This window comes from Myxocyprinus asiaticus, chromosome 48, assembly GCF_019703515.2.
Source record: "Myxocyprinus asiaticus isolate MX2 ecotype Aquarium Trade chromosome 48, UBuf_Myxa_2, whole genome shotgun sequence".
Lineage (NCBI taxonomy): Eukaryota > Metazoa > Chordata > Actinopteri > Cypriniformes > Catostomidae > Myxocyprinus > Myxocyprinus asiaticus.
This window is the reverse complement of record NC_059391.1, coordinates 5,709,400-5,729,698: the sequence shown is the minus strand read 5'-3', so window position 1 is coordinate 5,729,698 and position 20,299 is coordinate 5,709,400. Positions and strand designations below refer to the sequence as shown.

General features: G+C 35.8%; 2 protein-coding genes across 4 annotated transcripts in view; one reads left to right on the top strand and one right to left on the bottom strand.

Annotated features, from left to right (window-relative positions):
- Window positions 1–5,085, top strand: part of LOC127437538 (PHD and RING finger domain-containing protein 1-like) — a 30,650-nt gene extending 25,565 nt beyond the window's left edge. The window contains exon 18 of the mRNA XM_051692525.1: window positions 3,271–5,085. Coding sequence (XP_051548485.1) covers window positions 3,271–3,429 — 159 coding nt within the window. The 3' untranslated portion in view covers window positions 3,430–5,085. The remainder of the gene's footprint in view (window positions 1–3,270) is intronic.
- A 2,581-nt stretch (window positions 5,086–7,666) lies between these two features.
- LOC127437578 (interferon regulatory factor 3-like) lies at window positions 7,667–20,099 on the bottom strand. Of its 3 annotated transcripts, none has more exons than XM_051692589.1 (9): window positions 20,011–20,099; window positions 18,304–18,466; window positions 16,714–16,882; window positions 16,500–16,582; window positions 12,974–13,022; window positions 12,687–12,821; window positions 10,642–11,031; window positions 8,705–8,820; window positions 7,667–8,611 (listed from the first exon to the last, which is right to left on the bottom strand). In XM_051692589.1, the coding sequence occupies exons 1-9, from the start codon at window positions 20,025–20,027 to the stop codon at window positions 8,465–8,467; spliced, it is 1,269 nt and encodes a 422-aa protein (XP_051548549.1). In that variant the 5' UTR covers window positions 20,028–20,099; the 3' UTR covers window positions 7,667–8,464. The 3 variants fall into 3 exon arrangements, with proteins under 3 accessions (XP_051548549.1, XP_051548548.1, XP_051548550.1); XM_051692588.1 differs by having other exon boundaries at window positions 18,304–18,469; window positions 20,011–20,066; XM_051692590.1 differs by having other exon boundaries at window positions 12,974–13,019; window positions 18,304–18,469; window positions 20,011–20,066.
- Window positions 20,100–20,299: the final 200 nt, after the last annotated feature.

The following is a 20,299-nucleotide window of genomic DNA, read 5'->3' as shown; positions in this document are numbered from 1 at the left end:
CATACCAATATCTCAGTGGTCAAAGTCTGCAGGTTTAGAGTGTTTTGGATGGTTTACCACTTATCATGAACAGTAAGTGCCACTTTCACAAATGTCACGTCCGCTACACCGTTTTTTCCTCATTAACATGAAAATGACAAAGAATAGAAATTAAATATTGCATGTTCTTAGGAGTGCTAACCCTTCCGAGATTTTCAGAGTGTGTGGTCTCCAAAAAACTCATGCCCATTTTCCAATTATTTGTACAGCTTTTTATTTAATTCATTCAAATAAATGTGATAATGCACTACTTTATCTCTGTCTGGTTTAAAATTGGCTGAACTCATGATCCAATTACCCTGCAAAATTTGCGCTGCAAAATCAATTACAGCTGTAACTTTCCGGAATACAAGTGGCATTTTTGTTTTCAACATCTGAATGGTCCTACGACTTCTAGTCCAAAGTGACTTGTATACATAATTTATACTTGACCGTGTCGGCTCGTCAAACACGCACACCAAAACGGATGAAAACATCAGTCATAGAGACGGTAGAAGCGTTTTAAAGTTTCCAATTCAGAATATTTTGCATTTACAAAGTACTTTATGCCACCAGTTTAAATATTTTGTCCATCATAACATTATTGTTCTAACAAACTCCAGTCCGCTGTCACACTCAACTCCTCACATGCCCACAAAATGATTTTTCGTCACACTTGTAGTAAAAACATTCAGTCAGTGAACTGGAAAATGAATACATTACAAAGAGGGTTGCAAATATCAGAAATATTCACAGTCGCTAACATTAATGAATGAATAGAATAGACCATCTGTATATTTGTGCACAGCTTAGAGTTACAGATGTGGCTTAATTGTCGCATTTCTTTCATAAAACAAAAGAATATGAGAAACTGACACAAGATTACTTAAAGCAAATTCTCTCGTTTGAAACAAGCCCAAAAACATAGTGATACGATGTGTAGATTCTGAGGTAGTGTAATCTTCACAGAGCGTGTTTGAAATCTGAACCGGTGAATGGCGGTTGGGCGCTGCTCCCGGGTCCTAGTGCCTACCCATGCAACCTCTGTCATTGCGACTTATACACAGATACCATTTGTATGTGTTTTTTTTTCTCTCAACATTGCGATTTTGACTCAGTGCATCTTGTCAGGTGTGACTTTATTTCCAGAAAATACGGTAATCAATGCTGGCAAGTGACCATGGGATAAGTAGGATAATCCACAGCTATTTTAATGCACTTTGCATGGGGTGGTTTTTCACCTCCGCGTCATGCATTAAGTAAGGGGTAATGTACAGTCACCCGGTTGTTATCACAAAAACCCCAACAAGGTGATCAGGATCAGTCTTGTATCAGCCTGAAAGGGTTAATTTTGCAATAAGCGGCTGACTGTACATAATCCTGCTTATTACACAGCTACTAACCAAATAAACGCAAATAATTGATTTACGTTGAAATTATGTAATTATGTGAAAAGAACGAAATCGCTGAACGGCTAAAATCTAACTACGGTTTGCGTCAGAGTTCTGTTGTTGTAATAGGCTGGATAATGAGGAGTGAGACGGTCATTTTCACAGAATAAACGCTTGCCAAATAAACAAATAAATGGACATGAAACATTTATTTGCGTTGAAATGATGCAATTTTGAGAGAGAGAAATTGCTGAACAGCTGAATTCCACCTCCGGATATCTGTTGGTGTTGATTTTGTTAATGATGACTGTCTGACTGCTCATTTCAAGCTGATTACAAGACTACTTGCCAATAAATAAATAAATGCACATGAAACATTGATTTGTGTTAAAATTATTTTATTAGCTTACATGTAGACATCGCACAGTGATCCGAGAAGCAGGAAAGATGATTCGCAATACCCGGATAAGCGGTTGTTACTCAGAGAGATCAGACCGCATGATGGTGCCATTGACCAAACTTTAAAGTTTGAACTTCAACTTTAAAGGTGCACTCAGTAATTTTTTTGAAGTATGTTGAAGTGGCCTGGATGCTGCATCATTCAAACAGTAGTTTTTAGTTATCAATGCCATTGTAGAAATTCACTATGCAGTAAACCATGATTAATTTAATCCTTGAGTGAAATGTCCAAAAACCATTTACTGAGATTGAACTCTTCATCTCACATGAGTGGACATGATTTTATACTTGTTTCAAACTTACTATTCATTTCTTTAGAAGTAAAACTTTATAAATGAGGAAAAAAATTACTGAGTGCACCTTTAAAACCCTCAGGCTTTTATTTTGACAGTCGGAACTCTCCTGGAAGTCCTTATGAGTGTGTGTGTGTGTCTGTGTGTGGCCTAGTTCATAGTAGTTTAATTTGATGCTTATTCAAAACACACTTGGGTGTAAACATCCGTTGACCAATGGGAATCTCGGAGAGGCGGGACTATTTGAGATGTGAAATTCGAAAAAACAATGCTCTATTGAATTGAATACTCAATCTGGTTAAAAAACATCAGTATCTAAGCTGATACTGATCCAGGTATTGAATTGGTGCATTTGGTCATATTCCAATTATGTGTTACGTAAACCATCAGCAAACCAAATATTGCCTTATTCAGGATAATTAAGGAGTATTAGTGTGCAGATAAATGTGGTCCATGTTGCTTTTTATAATCACTTCCTCATACAACATTTAAAATATATATATATATATATATATATATATATATATATATATATATATATATAAACAGCTGTGATTAGGTTTCCGAAATGCCTCTTGAAGAACATTTGTATAATTTGATATACAGGTTATATTTTGTCTTCTCCAGTAGGCCATTTTTTTAAATTATTAAATATTGTTCGCTAGTTCGAATCCCAGGGTGTGCTGAGTGACTCCAGCCAGGTCTCCTCAGCAACCAAATTGGCCTGGTTGCTAGGGAGGGTAGAGTCACATGGGGTAACCTCCTCGTGGTCACTATAATGTGGTTTGTTCTCGGTGGGGCGTGTGCTGAGTTGAGCGTGGATGGCGTGAAGCCTCCACACGCACTATGTCTCAGTGGCAACGCGCTCAACAAGCCACTTGATAAGATGCGCGGGTTGGCGGTCTCAGACGCGGTGGCAACTGAGATTCGTCCTCCGCCACCGGGATTGAGGCGAGTCACTACGTGACCACAAGGACTTAAAAGCACGTTGGGAATTGGGCATTCCAAATTGGGATTAAAAGGGGAGAAAATATATTTTAAAATGTTTTATTAACTATTGTCTTATTTGACAGTTAACCCTTCCATGTCTTGTTTGTCCCATTCACAAGGTGTGTCATAGCAAGAGTGGTGAGATCAACCCAGTGAAGGTAGCTAACCTGGTCAAAGCCTATGTGGATAAGTACAAACATGCAAGGAAACACAGGAAAGAGGAAACGGTGCAAAACCAAAACACAGATGCCCCAAAAGACTTCCAGACTTCAGTGTGAGGCTAAGTGCCACATCCTATTTAAACAATAGCTATAGATTTGATTGTTTTTAAAATGTGAAATTCTACATCGAAATATGAAACTCTAAGGGCTCTTAAGTCATGTTATCAGTTATCAAACTGACCTGTTTTTTGATTGTTTGTTTTCTTTTGTTTGTAAAGATCATTCGTTAAAAAAAAAAAAAAGAAAAGAAAAGAGTATATGGGTGTGTCTGAAATACAGCTTATGTTGAAAATGTATAGGTTTGCCATTGTTTAAAACAAGTCTTCATGTGGGTGTTGAGTTCTGATGGTATTTTAAGCTTTTGATCCAGTAGAATGGGTGAGTTGTCAGACAGGCTCTAGCCTCCATGTAAATAACAGCTAATAATAACACTTCTTTGAATGTGTGGGCTTAAAGGATTGTTCTGGGTTCAATGCATATTAAACTTAATGGACCGCATCTGTGACATGCTGTCGATAGGAAAATTCTTTACTAATTAAAATGTTTAAGAGCAAACGGAAAACAAACCTTGACCATTCCTTTAAATTCTTTAAAGAAGCTGTTTTTGTATATTACTGGGTTTTTTGATTTGCTTCTTTAGCTTGAATCCAGCTTGAAACTGAAACGATCCACCCTGGAGAACGTGAATTTTGATTTTTATTATTTTTCATGAATAATGAATGTAATGTTGTTTCGAGGAAATCTGTAGGAACCTGTTACAGTGTGTCAGTGCATTGTTGAACATCAGCAGGGTCATACATGTATCATAACCTATGGGACATGCTGTGATATCACCGAAAGTAATATTTATTTCAATTGAGATTTCATGTTTAAACAATCAGTATGAAATATTTTTATTTACTAACTGGACATAAACGGTAAAACAAGCAGCAGACCTAACTCTCATCTAATGGCTTAATTTGATAGGGTTATGTAAAGTCTCAAGAGGTATACACAAGGTTCTCCCTTAAACACTTTAACAACTTGAATGTACTTTCTCTGTTCAACTTAAACATGTGAACATGTATATTTAAGCTGAACTGAAGTGTATAGCAGATTTCCTTTAAAATCCTGTTAACTGAATGTGTTTGCCACTTGTATTTCTGATTCTTGATATTGGTTTCTGTTTTTGGTGTCTTGTTGAATTCAGACATGTATATGAAGACTAGAACCCTAAAAATTCAAATGAACCACCTTAATGGGCAGAGACAGATTAATTGTGGCCTCATCTGAACCGCAAACCCCTCATTGACTTTTAAAGGTTTGCTTTAAATAGAGATGCTTCTTAAATGTATAGCCTTTTTTTCCTTTATGCCTTACTAATGTTTTAATGTAAAAATAAGAAAAGTTAAAGATAAAAGAGTGCAGGCTGAAACGTGTAAGGTTTTCTGAAAAGGTTGCATTATGATATTTTAAATGGTTTGAAAAGTGGTTTGTAATATTTTTGAAAATCATTTGACTTGTACTGGTTTCATATCATGGTAAGATGTACAAAATGCTTGGCCTGTTTTCCTGTGGTGTTTTGGATTCTTGAGTTTTTCACATCAACCCTGAGAAGAGTTTGTCTGTGAACTTGATGGCCTCAACTGTCACATTACATCATGTTTGATGTGAACTGGAGGATCCACATTGCTGTTTTGTAAATAATTTTAAGTACTTTAATAAAAAACATTAATTGCATTTGGCATGTTTTTTTTAAGTTGTATGACTATACACACAAACACACACACACACTCATATATATATATAATTAAGTTTTGAAATACTTTAGAATAATAGTAAAGTCATCAAAACTATGGGAATTATGTTGACTAAACAAAATCCAAAATAAATCAAAACTGTGTTATATTTTAGCATCTTCAAAGTAGTCACCCTTTGCCTAGAATTTGCAGACATGTACTCTTGACATTTTCTCAACCAACTTCTTGAGGTGTCACCCTGGGATGCTTTTTAAACAGTATTGAAGGAGTTCCCATCTATGTTGGGCACTTAGTGGCTGCTTTTCTTTATTATTTGGTCCAAGTCATCAATTTCAAAAACTTTTTTTTTTTTTTTTTTTTAATTAAATTTGAGTTTTATAATGAAATAAATTAATATGGTGGCACAATAATATTTTTGTCTACAAAACTAATTTCAAACATTTAAGCGTACGCCTTCAGATCAAAAGATTTTTAAGATCATGAGAAACATTTCAGTCAAGTGTTTCAAAACATTTAACCGGTAGAGTGAGTGTGTGTGTGTGAGTGTGTGTATATATATATATATATATATATATATATATATATATATACACACACACACACACAGTTGTGCTCAAAAGTTTGCATACCCTGGCAGAAACTGTGAAATATTGGCATTGATTTTGAAAATATGACTGATGAACTGTCTTTTATTTAAGGATAGTTATCATATGAAGCCATTTATTATCACATAGTTGTTTGGCTCCTTTTTAAATCATAATGATAACAGAAATGGCCCTGATCAAAAGTTTACATACCCTTGAATATTTGGCCTTGTTACAGACACACAAGGTGACACACACAGGTTTAAATGGCAATTAAAGATGAATTTCCCACACCTGTGGCTTCTTAAATTGCAATTAATGTCTGTGTATAAATAGTCAATGTGTTTGTTAGCTCTCACGTGGATGCACTGAGCAGGCTAGATACTAAGCCATGGGGAGCAGAAAAGAACTGTCAAAAGACCTGCGTAACAATGTAACCTCAGGAGAAATACAGGCTGCTCTGGAAAAAGATGGTGTGGTTGTTTCCAAGGAGCACAATACTTGTTGACCCCTCTCCAAACATAGCGCTTATGGTTGTGACCATAAAGCTCTATTTTGGACTCGTCACTCCAAATTACAGTGTGCCAGAAGCTGTGAGGCGTGTCAAGGTGTTGTCGGGCATATTTTAACCAGGCTTTTTTGTGGCATTGGCTTTTTTCTGGCAACTCGACCATGCAGCTCATTTTTGTTCAAGTATCGTCGTATTGTGCTCCTTGAAACAACCACACCATCTTTTTCCAGAGCTGTAGTGTGTCAATAAGTAATATACATTTTAGACTCCCAAACATTCCTTCTGCAAATAGAAATGATTAGAATAGAAGAACAGGGAGCCCTGCAACAGATGTTATGGCCCCCACAGAGCCCCCCACTGGACATTGTGTCAGTCTGAGATTGCATAAAGAGACAGAAGCAATTGAGATTAAATAGACAGAAGAACTGTAACAAATTCTCCAAGAAGCTTGGAACATCCTATCTGCCAACAACTAAGAAAAACTGTGTCCAGGTGTACCTAGGAGAATTGGTGCTGTTTTAAAGGCAAAGGTGGTCACACCGAATATTGATTTAGCTTTTTTATGTTTACTGGACTTTGTATGACATTAAGTGATAAATGAAAACTATTTATGTCATTATTTTTGAAGACATCCTCACTATGCAACATTTTTCACAAGTGCCTAAAACTTTTGCACAGTACTGTATATATTGTATATTTTAGCCTATTTTTAACATTTATGCATTTCAAATCACAAGTCTCCTTCAAACTGAATTGTATTCTTTATCAAAATGTTATAAAACTTAAAATATCAGAGGTATTTAGTGCTATTAAAGATTACTCAATTAAATTTTATGAAAATGTGTAATGAAAAAGAAATGTTTAAACCTTAAAAATAATTACTTTTTTAGTTTATGATTTTGAATGCAACACTTTTTTTTCTTTAAGATTTTAATTATACAACAAATTTCTATCAGATTAAGAATTATCTTTAACAAAATAAATGATTAAAAACCTAAATATTTTGTTAAAAATTACACAATTCAATTATGAAATTCGTAAATCTTAAATGTAAATAGAAATATTTCAATAATAAAATAGAAAAATGTTAATAATACATATTCTTTGAGTAAAGACGATTTATCATGCACAATCATACTGTATATTGTGAAAAGAATATTCAAATTGAGTCAGAGTTTTTTTTAAGGTATATTTGTAGTGTATGTAGTTTAAATAGTGATATATCGATTAATCAGCTGATATTTGGCTGTTTTTAGATTAACAGCATCAGACGATAACTGACCGATTATCATTCCACTGAGTTTCAGCCTGTCAATAGATGAGGTGCATTTTCAGTGGCTATGGTGTTCATTTAAATTAAGCAATTTTGTGTACATTTTATTTGTTATCATTAAATTGTATATATTAAATTGTGTAATATACACAGTTGGTACCAAAAGTATGAGACCACATTGAAAGTATGGGATTAAATATTTTATTTTAAACAAACTAGAAATAAATCCATTTAGATGTTGCAAAAATAAAAAATAAAAAATAAAACAGTTATGACATAAAATGAATAATTGTATTTAATATTCTGCACTATTTCTACTCTAGGTCACTAATCAAATCATTATATAATGTAAGCAAATTTTGACACTGACTATGCTAACTTATAAAAGGTTAGATTTCTTTGCTTCCACTGAAGCACACAAGATGCTGATTGGAACATTCTCAAATCAGGCTAAATAACACGATCATCAGGTTTTGTTCATACCAGCCTGAGTGCATGCTGTCATTTACTGGTATCAGACAATACATTTAAAAAAAAAAAAAAAAAAAAAACTTATGTCAACCACTAGTTTTTTACATAAGTTCAGCATCTTAATGACACCAAACTTTCAAGACATCTCATTCATAGAGGAGGAAATAGACTAGAAGCAATGCAAATGCAGCCCTTTGGGCAAAATGTAAAAGACTCTTCACTAGAAGACAAGATATGAAAATGAGGCCTCAGACCTCATCAGAAAATGTTTCCAAATACACAACATTTCTGTTAGTTTGAACAATATACTGTAATTTCATTAAGTTAAATTAACATTATTACATAGAAGTACCAAACCCTGCCCAACATTTTGACCATTTACAATACAAGCCAAAAAAGCCCCTACGAAACCACCTAAGAATGCCCCATGGAAATAACATATGGAAAGTTCAGATACAACAAGAATGTATTTATACTGAATTTCAAATGACTAGTTTAATGGTGGACACATGATTTAATCCATTGAAGGCAGACCCAAAGAGTTTATAAGGTCAAAAAGGCTGTTGTGGGAGATCTGCAAGCTAACGTTGTCATTTAGAAGAGAGGACGCTCCCTCCATTTGAGCTCTTTCATGAAGTTCACGGCATATCAGAGGTACAACCTGTGCAGAGTGGAAAAGAGACAAGTTACAGCACTTAAACACAGGCGACACAACTTACCAGCTTTAGAGAAATTCTATATTTGTGATATTTACTTTGACAACTATGAGTTTTTTCTCCAAAGGCTTTCCATCTGGGAGTTTCTGTCCAAAGCACAGGTAGATGGTATAATCTGGAGACCCACGTTTGTTCTCTTGGAAATCCTTTAGATCTGAAACAAATGTTAATATTCAAATCAGAGGCTGCTGAGCAACATGCATTGCCCTAATGCAAATAAGACAACGTTGTGGCACATTAAAGGGATATAGTTCACCCAAAAAATCATTTTCTCACCCTCATGCCATCCCAGATGTGTATGACTTTCTTTCTTCTGCTGAACACAAATTAAGATTTTTAGAAGAATATTTCAGCTCTGTAGGTCCGTACAATGCAAGTGAATGGTGACCAGAACTCTGAAGCTCCAAAAAGCACATAAAAATTCACATTCTTCGTGCATATCGCCACCTACTGGGCAGAGAGGAGCATTTATAGTAAATAAAAATGACTAAAATATCGATCTGTTTCTCCCCCACACATATCATATTGATTCAAAAGACATGGATTAAACCACTGGTGTCTTATGGATTCCTTTTATGCTGCTTTTTTTATGTGCTTTTTGGAGCTTCAAGTCCTGGTCACCATTCACTTGTATTGTATGGACCTATACAGCTGAAATATTCTTCTAAAAATCTTCATTTGTGTTCTGCTTAAGAATGAAAGTCATACACATCTTGAATGGCATGAGGGTGAGTAAATGATGAGAGAATTTTCACTGTCCCTTTAAGCCACAGTCAGTACATTTACATGCACTTTAAAATTTCAGTCAAACTATACAGCAACTGGTGTTTCTCTGAATCTCTTAAATATACTAAATCCAGTGTTTCTGAGTCAAAAGTGACACTTTTTAAGATCATCCTCTGGAAATCAAGCAAACTAGATCACAAACTTATTCCTCGCGTTTTTATTGATCACATCAGTATCTACCGGTCTTTTTTTTGCACACAAGCGAGTGCTGTTTTTTTGTTTAAAAAAGCAAAAATTGAGGATACAGTAAGGCACTTACAATGGAAGTGAATGGGGCAGTTTTTGGAGTGTTTAAAGGTAAAAATTTGAAGCTTGTATTTTTATAAAAGCACTTACATTAATTCTTCTGTTAAAAATCATGTATTATTTGAGCTGTAAAGTTGTTTAAATCCTCAGTTTTACTGTTGTTTTAGGGTTAATAGGTTTACGCCGTTTATGTCGTCATGGCAACGAAGTTGTAAAATTGTGTATAACTTTACACAGAAAAGGTTAGTAAGTGATTTTATCACACTAAAATCATGTTAACATGCATATTGTTTATGTTTTGTAACTATACTTTTGAACAGTGAGTATTTTAACGTTCAAAAATTGGCCCCATTCACTTCCATTGTAAGTGCCTCACTGCAACCTCAATTTGTGCTTTTTTTTTTTAAAGAAAAGGTGGGACCAGTCAAAATGAATTTTTGTGATAATCAACACTGACACAAATGCTGTCGACTGAGCTTAACTTGTACTGAACCCTGAATATTCCTTTAAATACTTGATTAAATAACAGTCTAAAATTACAGTGTAATAACTGGAGTGAGCATTTCCAGTATTTCCAGCAGAAAATAGCTGGAAAACTGCATGTCTTTGTTCATTCAGATTATGGAATTACATGTACACTCTTGCAATTTTCAGGAAATCGGCTTAATCGGAATATGGACCTTTATCGAAAAATGATTTGCCTATTTTAAATGCTTATTTGCTGTGTTGTACGCTTGCCCCATTAACTTCCATTGTAAATGCATTGCTACACTGCATTTTTTATTTGTTTTTATAAACTAAGGGTTAAGTCAAAATGATCTTTTGTGGTACTATACATGCCATGCATATTGTACATTGACCTTAAACAATTAACCTAGAATATTCCTTTAAGGCACATGTTGAGATTGTTCAGTACGTTTAGTAAACATCTCGTAGTTCATACCTTTTATGTACTTTTCAAAGCTCAGCAGTTCCTCCTTGAAGTTCTGACGCAGTTTTCTGGGCTCTGGGTTCTGGATCTCAGAGGGGCCGCAGGTGCTGACAAACACGTTACAATTGTCCTGCCGGAAGCCGTATATGCCATTTTGGCATATTTCCAGCTGCAGACCTCTTTGGATACTATCTAGGATGCATTTAGTGTACTGGACTTGTTTGTAGTCGATTAGACCCTCAGTGTTCGGAAAGCGTATGGTTGCCCCTCTAAGCTCAGATGGGTCACACTGGTAGTAAAACTGAACCAGTGGTGAACACAGGCGGGTTTTCAGAACTTCTGTTTTTCTGTAGCTGATTGAGATCTCAAGGTCATGGATGGAAAGGGGGTTCTCTGCGTGCACTAAAGAAAAATATAACAGATTATACAACATTTAATTTCCAGTCTATCATCTTTTATAGAACTTTATTATGCTGTTGTACTGAATATCAGCACAAAACCTTCACGTCCGTTGCAACTTACACTTTACGAACGTTATAAGTGAAACTCATTCACACTCAGAGTCACATGAGAACTTGCATTGTTAGCACTAAAAACGTAAGGTCTTGCGTGATCGCGTGCCACTGTGAGCACTTCTTTCCTAGCATTTATAGCAAAAAATACTTACATTTCAGGTTATTTCTCACCAAAACCTATTGTATGCCCTCACAAGACTTATGACACTTTAAGAAGCTTTCAAATTAAGCACAATCCACTCCCTTTGCGGCAGAGACCTGATCACCCTGTCTGCGTTTATTTTCAGCCTGATCGTTTGAAAACGGAATTACGTGCTTTATTGTGCATTTCGCTGCAGTTTCCCAGTGAAATGTCCAGCGGGGGGCGCCGAAAGCGAGTGAAATGGTGTTGTAACCAGATGAGGTTTTTAAGGTGAATATTAGATGGAGGTTTTAATGAGTAAAACGTACCTCCCTATCCTACAACTTTACCTTAAACCTAACCAACAGTGATCTAAAATCAAGAGTTACATAATAGAAAGTTACATTACATAATACACTAAATCATAATTCTTTTTTAAATCCCCTTTTCTCCCCAATTTGGAATGCCCAATTCCCACTACTTACTAGGTCCTCGTGGTGGCACAGTTACTCACCTCAATCCGGGTGGTGGAGGACAAGTCTCAGTTGCCTCCGCTTCTGATACAGTCAATCCGCACATCTTATCATGTGGCCCGTCGTGCATGACACCGCGGAGACTCACAGCATGTGGAGGCTCATGCTATTCTCCGCGATCCACGCACAACTTACCACACGCCCCATTGATAGCCAGAACCCCTAATCGTGAACACAAGGAGGTTACCCCATGTGACTCTACCCTCCCTGGAAACTGGGCCAATTTGGCTGCTTAGGAGACCTGGCTGGAGTCACTCAGCACACCCTGGATTTGAACTTGCAATTCCAGGGGTGGTAGTCAGCGTCAATACTCACTGAGCTACCCAGACCTCCGAAAAGCACATTTTCTGAAGCAAACGCATCATCTCCTGATGCTTCTAAGATACTCTTGTGTCACATGTCAGCTTGCGTACTTGGCTGAACTCGAACTGAGGTCTTCAAAGTCTGAAGTTCAACACTCTATTAGTTGAGCTACTGTGGAAGTTAATCACATTGGAATAAGTGTAAAATGTAGGTGGGCTGTAATACAAGCATTAAAATATATCCTTTTACAAATGGCACATAGAGTAAAAGTGTTTTGATATCATAACATAGCAGTGTGTGAGTAATAGTGTGAAAAATATGTGTTTATATAGTCATAATCAGCCATTGTAGCCGGGACTTGTGTGAAAGCGAATAAAACACAAAGTTTTTGTAGCGCCTCTAGTGTTCATTTCACCAGAACACTGCGACGAAATGTAACATTTTTATAGTAATGTTAATTTTATGAGACTAGGTTGTTTATTTCGCAATAATGACCAGCTAGCTATATGTTATCACATAGACCAATTAGTTATGATGTGGGTCAAAAAAAACAACTGCAAAGACAAAAACTGCTTGTGGAGTTACCTGTAGTGTAGGGCTGCTGGACTGGAGGCGGTGTGCTATTCTGCATGCAATGCACACCGGAGTCAGAGATGTCAAAGTAGTTGGATGGAGTGGTCTGTATGTTTTGATGGGAACAGGTCTCCCATTGTTGGGTCTCTGTGAAGTAGAAAATATATATTGGAAATGCGGTCTAGTCAGCAGCATTGCAAGAGCCTATCCTTCAACCTCACTTTCTGTCATGGAAGGAAACTTGGCAATACCATGTTGTGCTGGCAATAAAAAAAGATGTTAATGAGCAAAGATTATACCTGAAAGTTGATTTAGATCGACAGTATCCATCTGGTTGAGCAAGTCCTGCTGTATCAGACATTAGACAATGAAATAGTTTATTTGTGTATCAAATATTTGTAACTTCTCATATTGTAATATTAATTTTGTATTTAATATAGGGTACAACGGGGCTGAAGGCTCCGTGGGGTAAAAGACTCCGTTGATTTGATTTTCTAAATATTTCCAAAACACTAAATAGCAACAAAAACTACCACAGCACTTTCCTAAACACCTGTTTGACACTATGAACTGCAACATTTTCCTCTTCCATGAGATCATGGTGTGTAATGTCTAAAGTTTGATTTGAGATTATTTGATCAAATATTTAAATACTTTAAAATATTGCAAGTTTATGTAGCTAATGAATATTCTGGAAATTATCACATTTATTTTTAGACAAAATACTTATTTGTAATTTTCAGTTTTGCTTAAGGTGATTGTATATATATAAAAAAACAATAATTGTCCAATAAGTGTAAGAATAGTATTTGGGGTAAAAAGCCCCACTGTTGTAGTGGCTAAAGGCCCCTATAAAACACATTGTTTTTCTGAAGTGAGGGGGAATAGATTTGTCATGAAAAAATGTTCAAAGTGAGCTCAAATTGACTTTAAGTCAGAAGTTTACATACACTTAGGTTTAAGTCATTAAAACTAATTTTTTTAACCACTCCACAGATTTCATTTTAGCAAACTATAGTTTTGGCATGTCATTTAGGACATCTACGTCATTTTTCCAGCAATTGTTTACAGACAGATTATTTCACTTATAATTGACTATATCACAATTCCAGTGGGTCAGAAGTTTACATACACTAAGTTAACTGTGCCTTTAAGCAGCTTGGATTGGTTAGCCAATTAGCTTCTGATAGGCTAATTGGCTAACTGGAGTCAACTGGAGGTGTACCAATGGAAGTATTTTAAGGCCTACCTTCAAACTCAGTGTCTCTTTGCTTGACATCATGAGAAAATCAAAAGAAATCACCCAAGACCTCAGAAACGAATATTGTGGACCTCCACAAGTCTGGTTCATCCTTGGGAGCAATTTCTAAACACCTCATTCATCTGTACAAACAATAGTACGCAAGCATAAACACCATGGGACCACGTAGTCATCATAACGCTCAGGAAGCGTTCTGTCTCATAGAGATGAACGCATTTTGGTGCGAAAAGTGCATATCAATCCCAGAACAACAGCAAAGGACCTTGTGAAGATGCTGGAGGATACAGGTAGACAAGTATCTATATCCACAGTAAAACGAATCCTATATCGACATAACCTTAAAGGCTACTCAGCACGGAAGAAGCCACAGCTTCAACACCACCATAAAAAAGCCAGACTACAGTTTGCATGTGCACATGGGGACAAAGATCTTACTTTTTGGAGAAATGTCCTCTGGTCTGATGAAACAAAAATGTAACTGTTTGGCCATGATGACCATCGTTATGTTTGGAGGAAAAAGGGAGAGGCTTGCAAGCCGAAGAACACCGTCCCAACCATGAAGCATGGGGGTGGCAGCATCATGTTGTGGGGGTGCTTTGCTGCAGGAGGGACTGGTGCACTTCACAAAATAGATGGCATCATGAGGAATGAAAATTATGTGGATATATTGAAGCAACATCTCAAGACATCAGCCAGGAAGTTAAAGCTCGGTCGCAAATGGGTCTTCCAAATGGACAATGACCCCAAGCATACCTCCAAAGTTGTGGAAAAATGGCTTAAGGACAACAAAGTCAAGCTACTGGAGTGGACATTACAAAGCCCTGACCTCAATCCGATAGAAAATTTGTGGGCAGAAATTAAAAAGTGTGTGCGAGCAAGGAGGCCTACAAACCTGACTCCAGTTACACCAGTTCTGTCTGGAGGAATGGGCCAAAATTCCAGCAACTTAATGTGAGAAGCTTGTGGAAAGCTACTCAAAACGTTTGACCAAAGTTAAACAATTTAAAGACAATGCTACCAAATACTAACAAAGCGTATGTAAACTTCTGAGGCACTGGGAATGTGATGAAAGAAATAAAAGCTGAAATAAATCACACTCTACTATTATTCTGACATTTCACATTCTTAAAATAAAGTAGTGATCCTAACTGACCTAAGACAGGGAATGTTTTCTATGATTAAATGTCAGGAAATGTGAAAAACTGAGTTTAAATGTATTTGGCTAAGGTGTATGTAAACTTCTGACTTCAACAGTAAATGTCAAATGTGATTGAAATGAACAAGAAATTATGCCCCCTTTTTGGATGTGGTGATTTTGAATAAACAATATCTTAATTTGTTACTCAAAAAAGCATCTAGCTGTCTCAAAAGTATTTGCATAAGTTGACAAATTGTGCCCTATAACTATTACCCCTGTATCTACACTATATTAATATAACCCTCCTGGGGGCCTTTTAACGCAAGTGAGGGAGTGGGGAGACAGGTGAAGGGTAAAAGGCTCCCTTGCCACCTTTTTTTTTTTTTTTTTTTTTTTTTTTAAATGAAGTTTATTTAAAACAACCATCTGTTATTATTTCACACAGATGATATTGCTCCTTCAATATTCAATAAAACAAAATGTATTTCTTGAATCTTAATTCACTTAATGAATCTTAATGTGAACAGAAAAAAAGCAAATTTTCTTTAAGGTGTGCCTTTAGTAGGGTCATATCTTACTATTTGTTATTATATTATATTAATTGAATATTATTTTCATACAATATTAATTTACAATGTTGTCAATAGGCCATTACAGAAAAAACAATGCTCTATTATGCATTTCCAGATCAAATTAAATCCATAAATGATTTTCATTTAACTATGTTTAGAATGGAAGACTAATTTAATACTTTATATTGCCTACAATTATAAATATATACGCATATACCTATATATATATATATATATATATATATATATATATATATATTGTGTATAAATGTAGCAATATTTACAAAAATTAGTTAACACAATAGTTAACATGAACTAACAATAAACAATACTTTTACATGATTTATAATCTTAATAAAATAATGTTAATAAGTCCTACATATACTAAAACTTTTTTACATTAAAAGTTGTATAAATTAACATTAGTTAATGCATTAGGAACTAACATGAACTAACAATGAACAAACGTATATTTATAAATACAAATCTCTGACCCACTTTATATTAGGGGTTTTTAACTACTATGTACTTAAGTACTATGTAATTATTATGCACATACATATTGTTGCATTGTACTTACATTTAAAGTACCTGCATTTAATTACATTTGTAGTAACAAACTTAACCTTACCACTAACCCTAAACCTAACCCCTAACCCTAAAACCTATCTCTAACTCCTAACCCTAATCCTAACCATACCCCTACTCCTAAACCTAACCGTACCTCAACCTCAGTAGTCAGTAGCTACACATACATTGTATTGTATGTATTTTTATGTTTGTACATAGTAGTTAAAGACATCTAATACAAAGTGCGACCTTTATCTCTAAAGCCTCATAAATTTTAGCATTACCTCCAATTCTGGAGATGTGTAATTATTTGCAGGTTTGTAGATCTCAGCAATGAATGTGGGTTGATGTTGAGTCTCTTGGTGATCTGAATAAATAAATAAATCATAATTATAAAAAATAACAATAAAAAATATTGGCCAAGAATTTATAATCATCCAGTTTTCACAAGTGAAGCTTGTTGATTTCAAGTATAAAAAATGGAGCACTTTAACTTACTCTGAGGACGGATAATGCGATAGATTTTGTGAGGATCATCCTTATCTTTTGAGTTATCATGCAACATCTGAAAGTTTTTCAGACTGTAAAGTGCACAACGAAAATTTGTCTTCCATTTTGCTTTGTCGTTAGGGTGTTCATTGATCTTTCCACTAACCACAGCCCATTCCTGGAACAGGGCAAAATATAATTTAGTAATCATTTACATACAGTGTCCATGTTATGTATGCTATGTTCATTACAATACTAATTTACTAATTAGACTGGCTGATGTTTTATCTTTTTTTATCCCGAGTAGGATTTAAACCTTCAACCTTTTGGATACATAAGTTACAAGCAGCAATAAGGGGGCCAAGTAGCCTTAAATGGATAGTTCACCCAAAAATGAAAATTCTCTCATCATTTACTCACACTCATGCCATCTCAGATGTGTGGGACTTTCTTTCATCTACTGAACACAAACTAAGATTTTTAGAAGAATATTTCAGCTCTGTAGGTCCATACAATGCAAGTCAAAAGAGTCCAAAACTTTGAAGCTCAAAAAGCACAAAGTCAGCATAAAAGTAATCCATAAAACTCCAGTGGTTTAATCCATGTCTTCTGAAGTGATATGATAGGTGTGGGTGAAAAACATCAATATTTAAGTCCTTTTTACTACAAATTCTCCTCCCTTCCCAGTAGGTGGTGATTAAATGTGAAAGTGATTAATTAAAAAAAAGACTTAAATATTGATCTGTTTCTCACTCACAACTATCATATAACTTCAGAAGATGTGGATTAAATAACTGGAGTCATACGGATTACATCTGTTTCCTATATGTGCTTTTTGGAGCTACAAAGTTCTGACCACCATTCACTTGCATTGCATGGACCGACAGAGCTGAAATATTCTTTTAAAAATCATAAATTGTATTCTGCTGACGAAAGAAAATCATACACATCTGGGATGGCATGAAGGTGAATATGTGGTGGCATAGTGGACTAAAGCACTGAACTGGTAAGTAAAAGGTTGTTGGTTCAATCCCCACAGCCACCACTGTTGTGTCCTTGAGCAAGGCACTTAACTTCAGGTTGCTCCAGGGGAATTGTCCCTGTAATAAGGGCACTGTAAGTCGCTTTGGATAAAAGCATCTGCCAAATGCATAAATGTAAATGATGAGAGAATTTTTATTTTTGGGTGAACTCTCCCTTTAAGATGGTGTTAGACAATAATCTACACACACACTTTTGAATGTAAAAGAAACCCCAAGTATCTAATATGTTATTTTTCATAGAAATGTAAATGTTACACAATGTTACTTTTTATAATGCCAAGCACACACTTCAAGACTTGCAGTCACATGACCTCAGTATTTGCAGGGACCTCAAAAATTTGTCCCACTCACTCATTGGTCCTCTCCCCAGCCTCTCAAATGTTTAAAAAACCTTATTACAAGTAGTTTCATCAAATAATTACAGTAAGTATACCTATAGATCATTTCTGTAACTCAGTAGGCATTCTTATGGAATTACATTGTAATTTACTATATCTGTAGTTTGTGCAGAAATGAAACGTTTTCAAAGGTGATTGTGGCACAAAGAGTAAGTTACCTTAAATATTTTAATATCCTCTTCCCCGAGGTTTCTGCAGGCGTTGTGTTTCCAAGGGATCCGAAATGTGTCAGTGGATCCGGGGATCATGCGCAATCCCTCATATAGCCCACTTTCCACCTGCTCTATGAGCCACAGGCCAAATTGAGGTTTGCAGAATGAGCTGCTTAAAAAACAGGAGAAAAAAGGAGATTCCCTCTATGACGTGAAAATATGTCAGACACATTTAACCCGCACACAAGCACTTGACTTGATTTGCCTACCCTGAATGGCAGGCAGCTTACTACAAGCATAAATATTTTGGGTTGAAATTAATAACTTTAACATTTTGTGAATTCTAAGAACATAAAGGGAATAGTTCACCCAAAAATTAAAATTCTCTCATCATTTACTCACCTTCATGCCATCCCAGACATGTATGACTTTCTTTCTTCTGCAGAACTCAAATGAAGATTTTAAGAATATCTCAGCTCTGTAGGTCCATACAAAACCAGAACTTTGAAGCTCCAAAAAGCACATAAAGGAAACATAAGAGTAATCTGTATGACTCCAGTGGTTAAATCCATGTCTTCTGAAGTGTTATGATAGGTGTGGGTGAGAAACAGATCAATATTTAAGTCATTTTTTAATATAAATTCTTCTCCCCAACCAGTAGGTGGTGATATGCATGAAGAACAAAAGAAGAATGTGAAAGTGAAAGTGGAGATTTATAGTATAAAAGGACTTAAATATTGATCCGTTTCTCCCCCACACCTATCATATCGCTTCTGAAGATATGGATTTAACCACGGGAGTCTTATGGATTACTTTTATGTTTCCTTTATGTGTTTTTTGGAGCTTCAAAGTTCTGGTCACCATTCATTTGTATTGTATGGACCTACAGAGCTGAGATATTCTTCTAAAAGTCTTCATTTGTGTTCTGCAGAAGAAAGAAAATCCTACTTATTTGGGATGGCATGAGGGTGAGAGAATTATCATTTCTGGGTGAACTATACCTTTAAAAACAAATTTTTTTTTTTTTTTTTTTTTTTTTTTAGCCACTGTAGAACCTCCCGATAACATTTCCCACTGACAACAACAATGTCTGTTGCTCAAAACCTAGTATGCTGTCTACTTTCACAACATAGCTACTAGCCTTTATGGGCATCATAGGTAATTTCCGACTTTCGAATGCGCAGCTGGTCAAAAATGCTGACAAGGGGGCGTTGACAGAAGACGCATTCTTGCATTCCGTCTGTGCTATTATTTATTATTTATTGAGAGATGATATTATTGTTTTTGTTAAGTTTTCTTAAGTTAATTTACATTTGTGTCAGACCGATGGACGTCTTTTGCCAGCTTTGTTTTTCAGTTGTTTTTCTATGTAGACATACGTCTTCGTACATACGTCGACGTCTTTGAACATTGCGCCGCGTCTCTAGCTTTTTTGCCAGGGTCTCCTGTAGGAGAGTAGTTTAGATGCCGTCATCTGTATAAAACGCGTCTCGAGGCACCTGAGGTTTTCTCTCTTTGTGGCGCTGAGTCTAGCTGTATAGCGCGAGGACCCCTTTTGCGACATGAGCGTGGCGTTTTTAAGACGTCATGACAAATTATAATGCGCGTCGAGACACCTACGTTCCGATCCATGTAGTTTTTAAACTGCATTGTCGGGCACTAGGTTTTAAGACTATGTCATTGATCTTACATCATCAGTCATATAAATCTTACCTCTGCATTGCTGACATGATTTTAGGTGCTGAAGTAGCTTCACTCAACGTTGTTTTCAGTGGGTTGGGCTCTCTCTTGTATTTATACAGTCTGCGACGCTTTATAAATGGACATCCTCTTCCGTTAAGGAGGAGTCTCTCTTTCAGTGAAATACCACTATAGAGAGCATTTTCGAAAATGAAAGTTACACTAATTCGTCTTCTTGCATCATCATATTAAATCGTGCGTGGGATGAAGATGCTGATGTAAGAGTTTCAACAAAGCAATATAGTTATTAGCTTTAAAAATG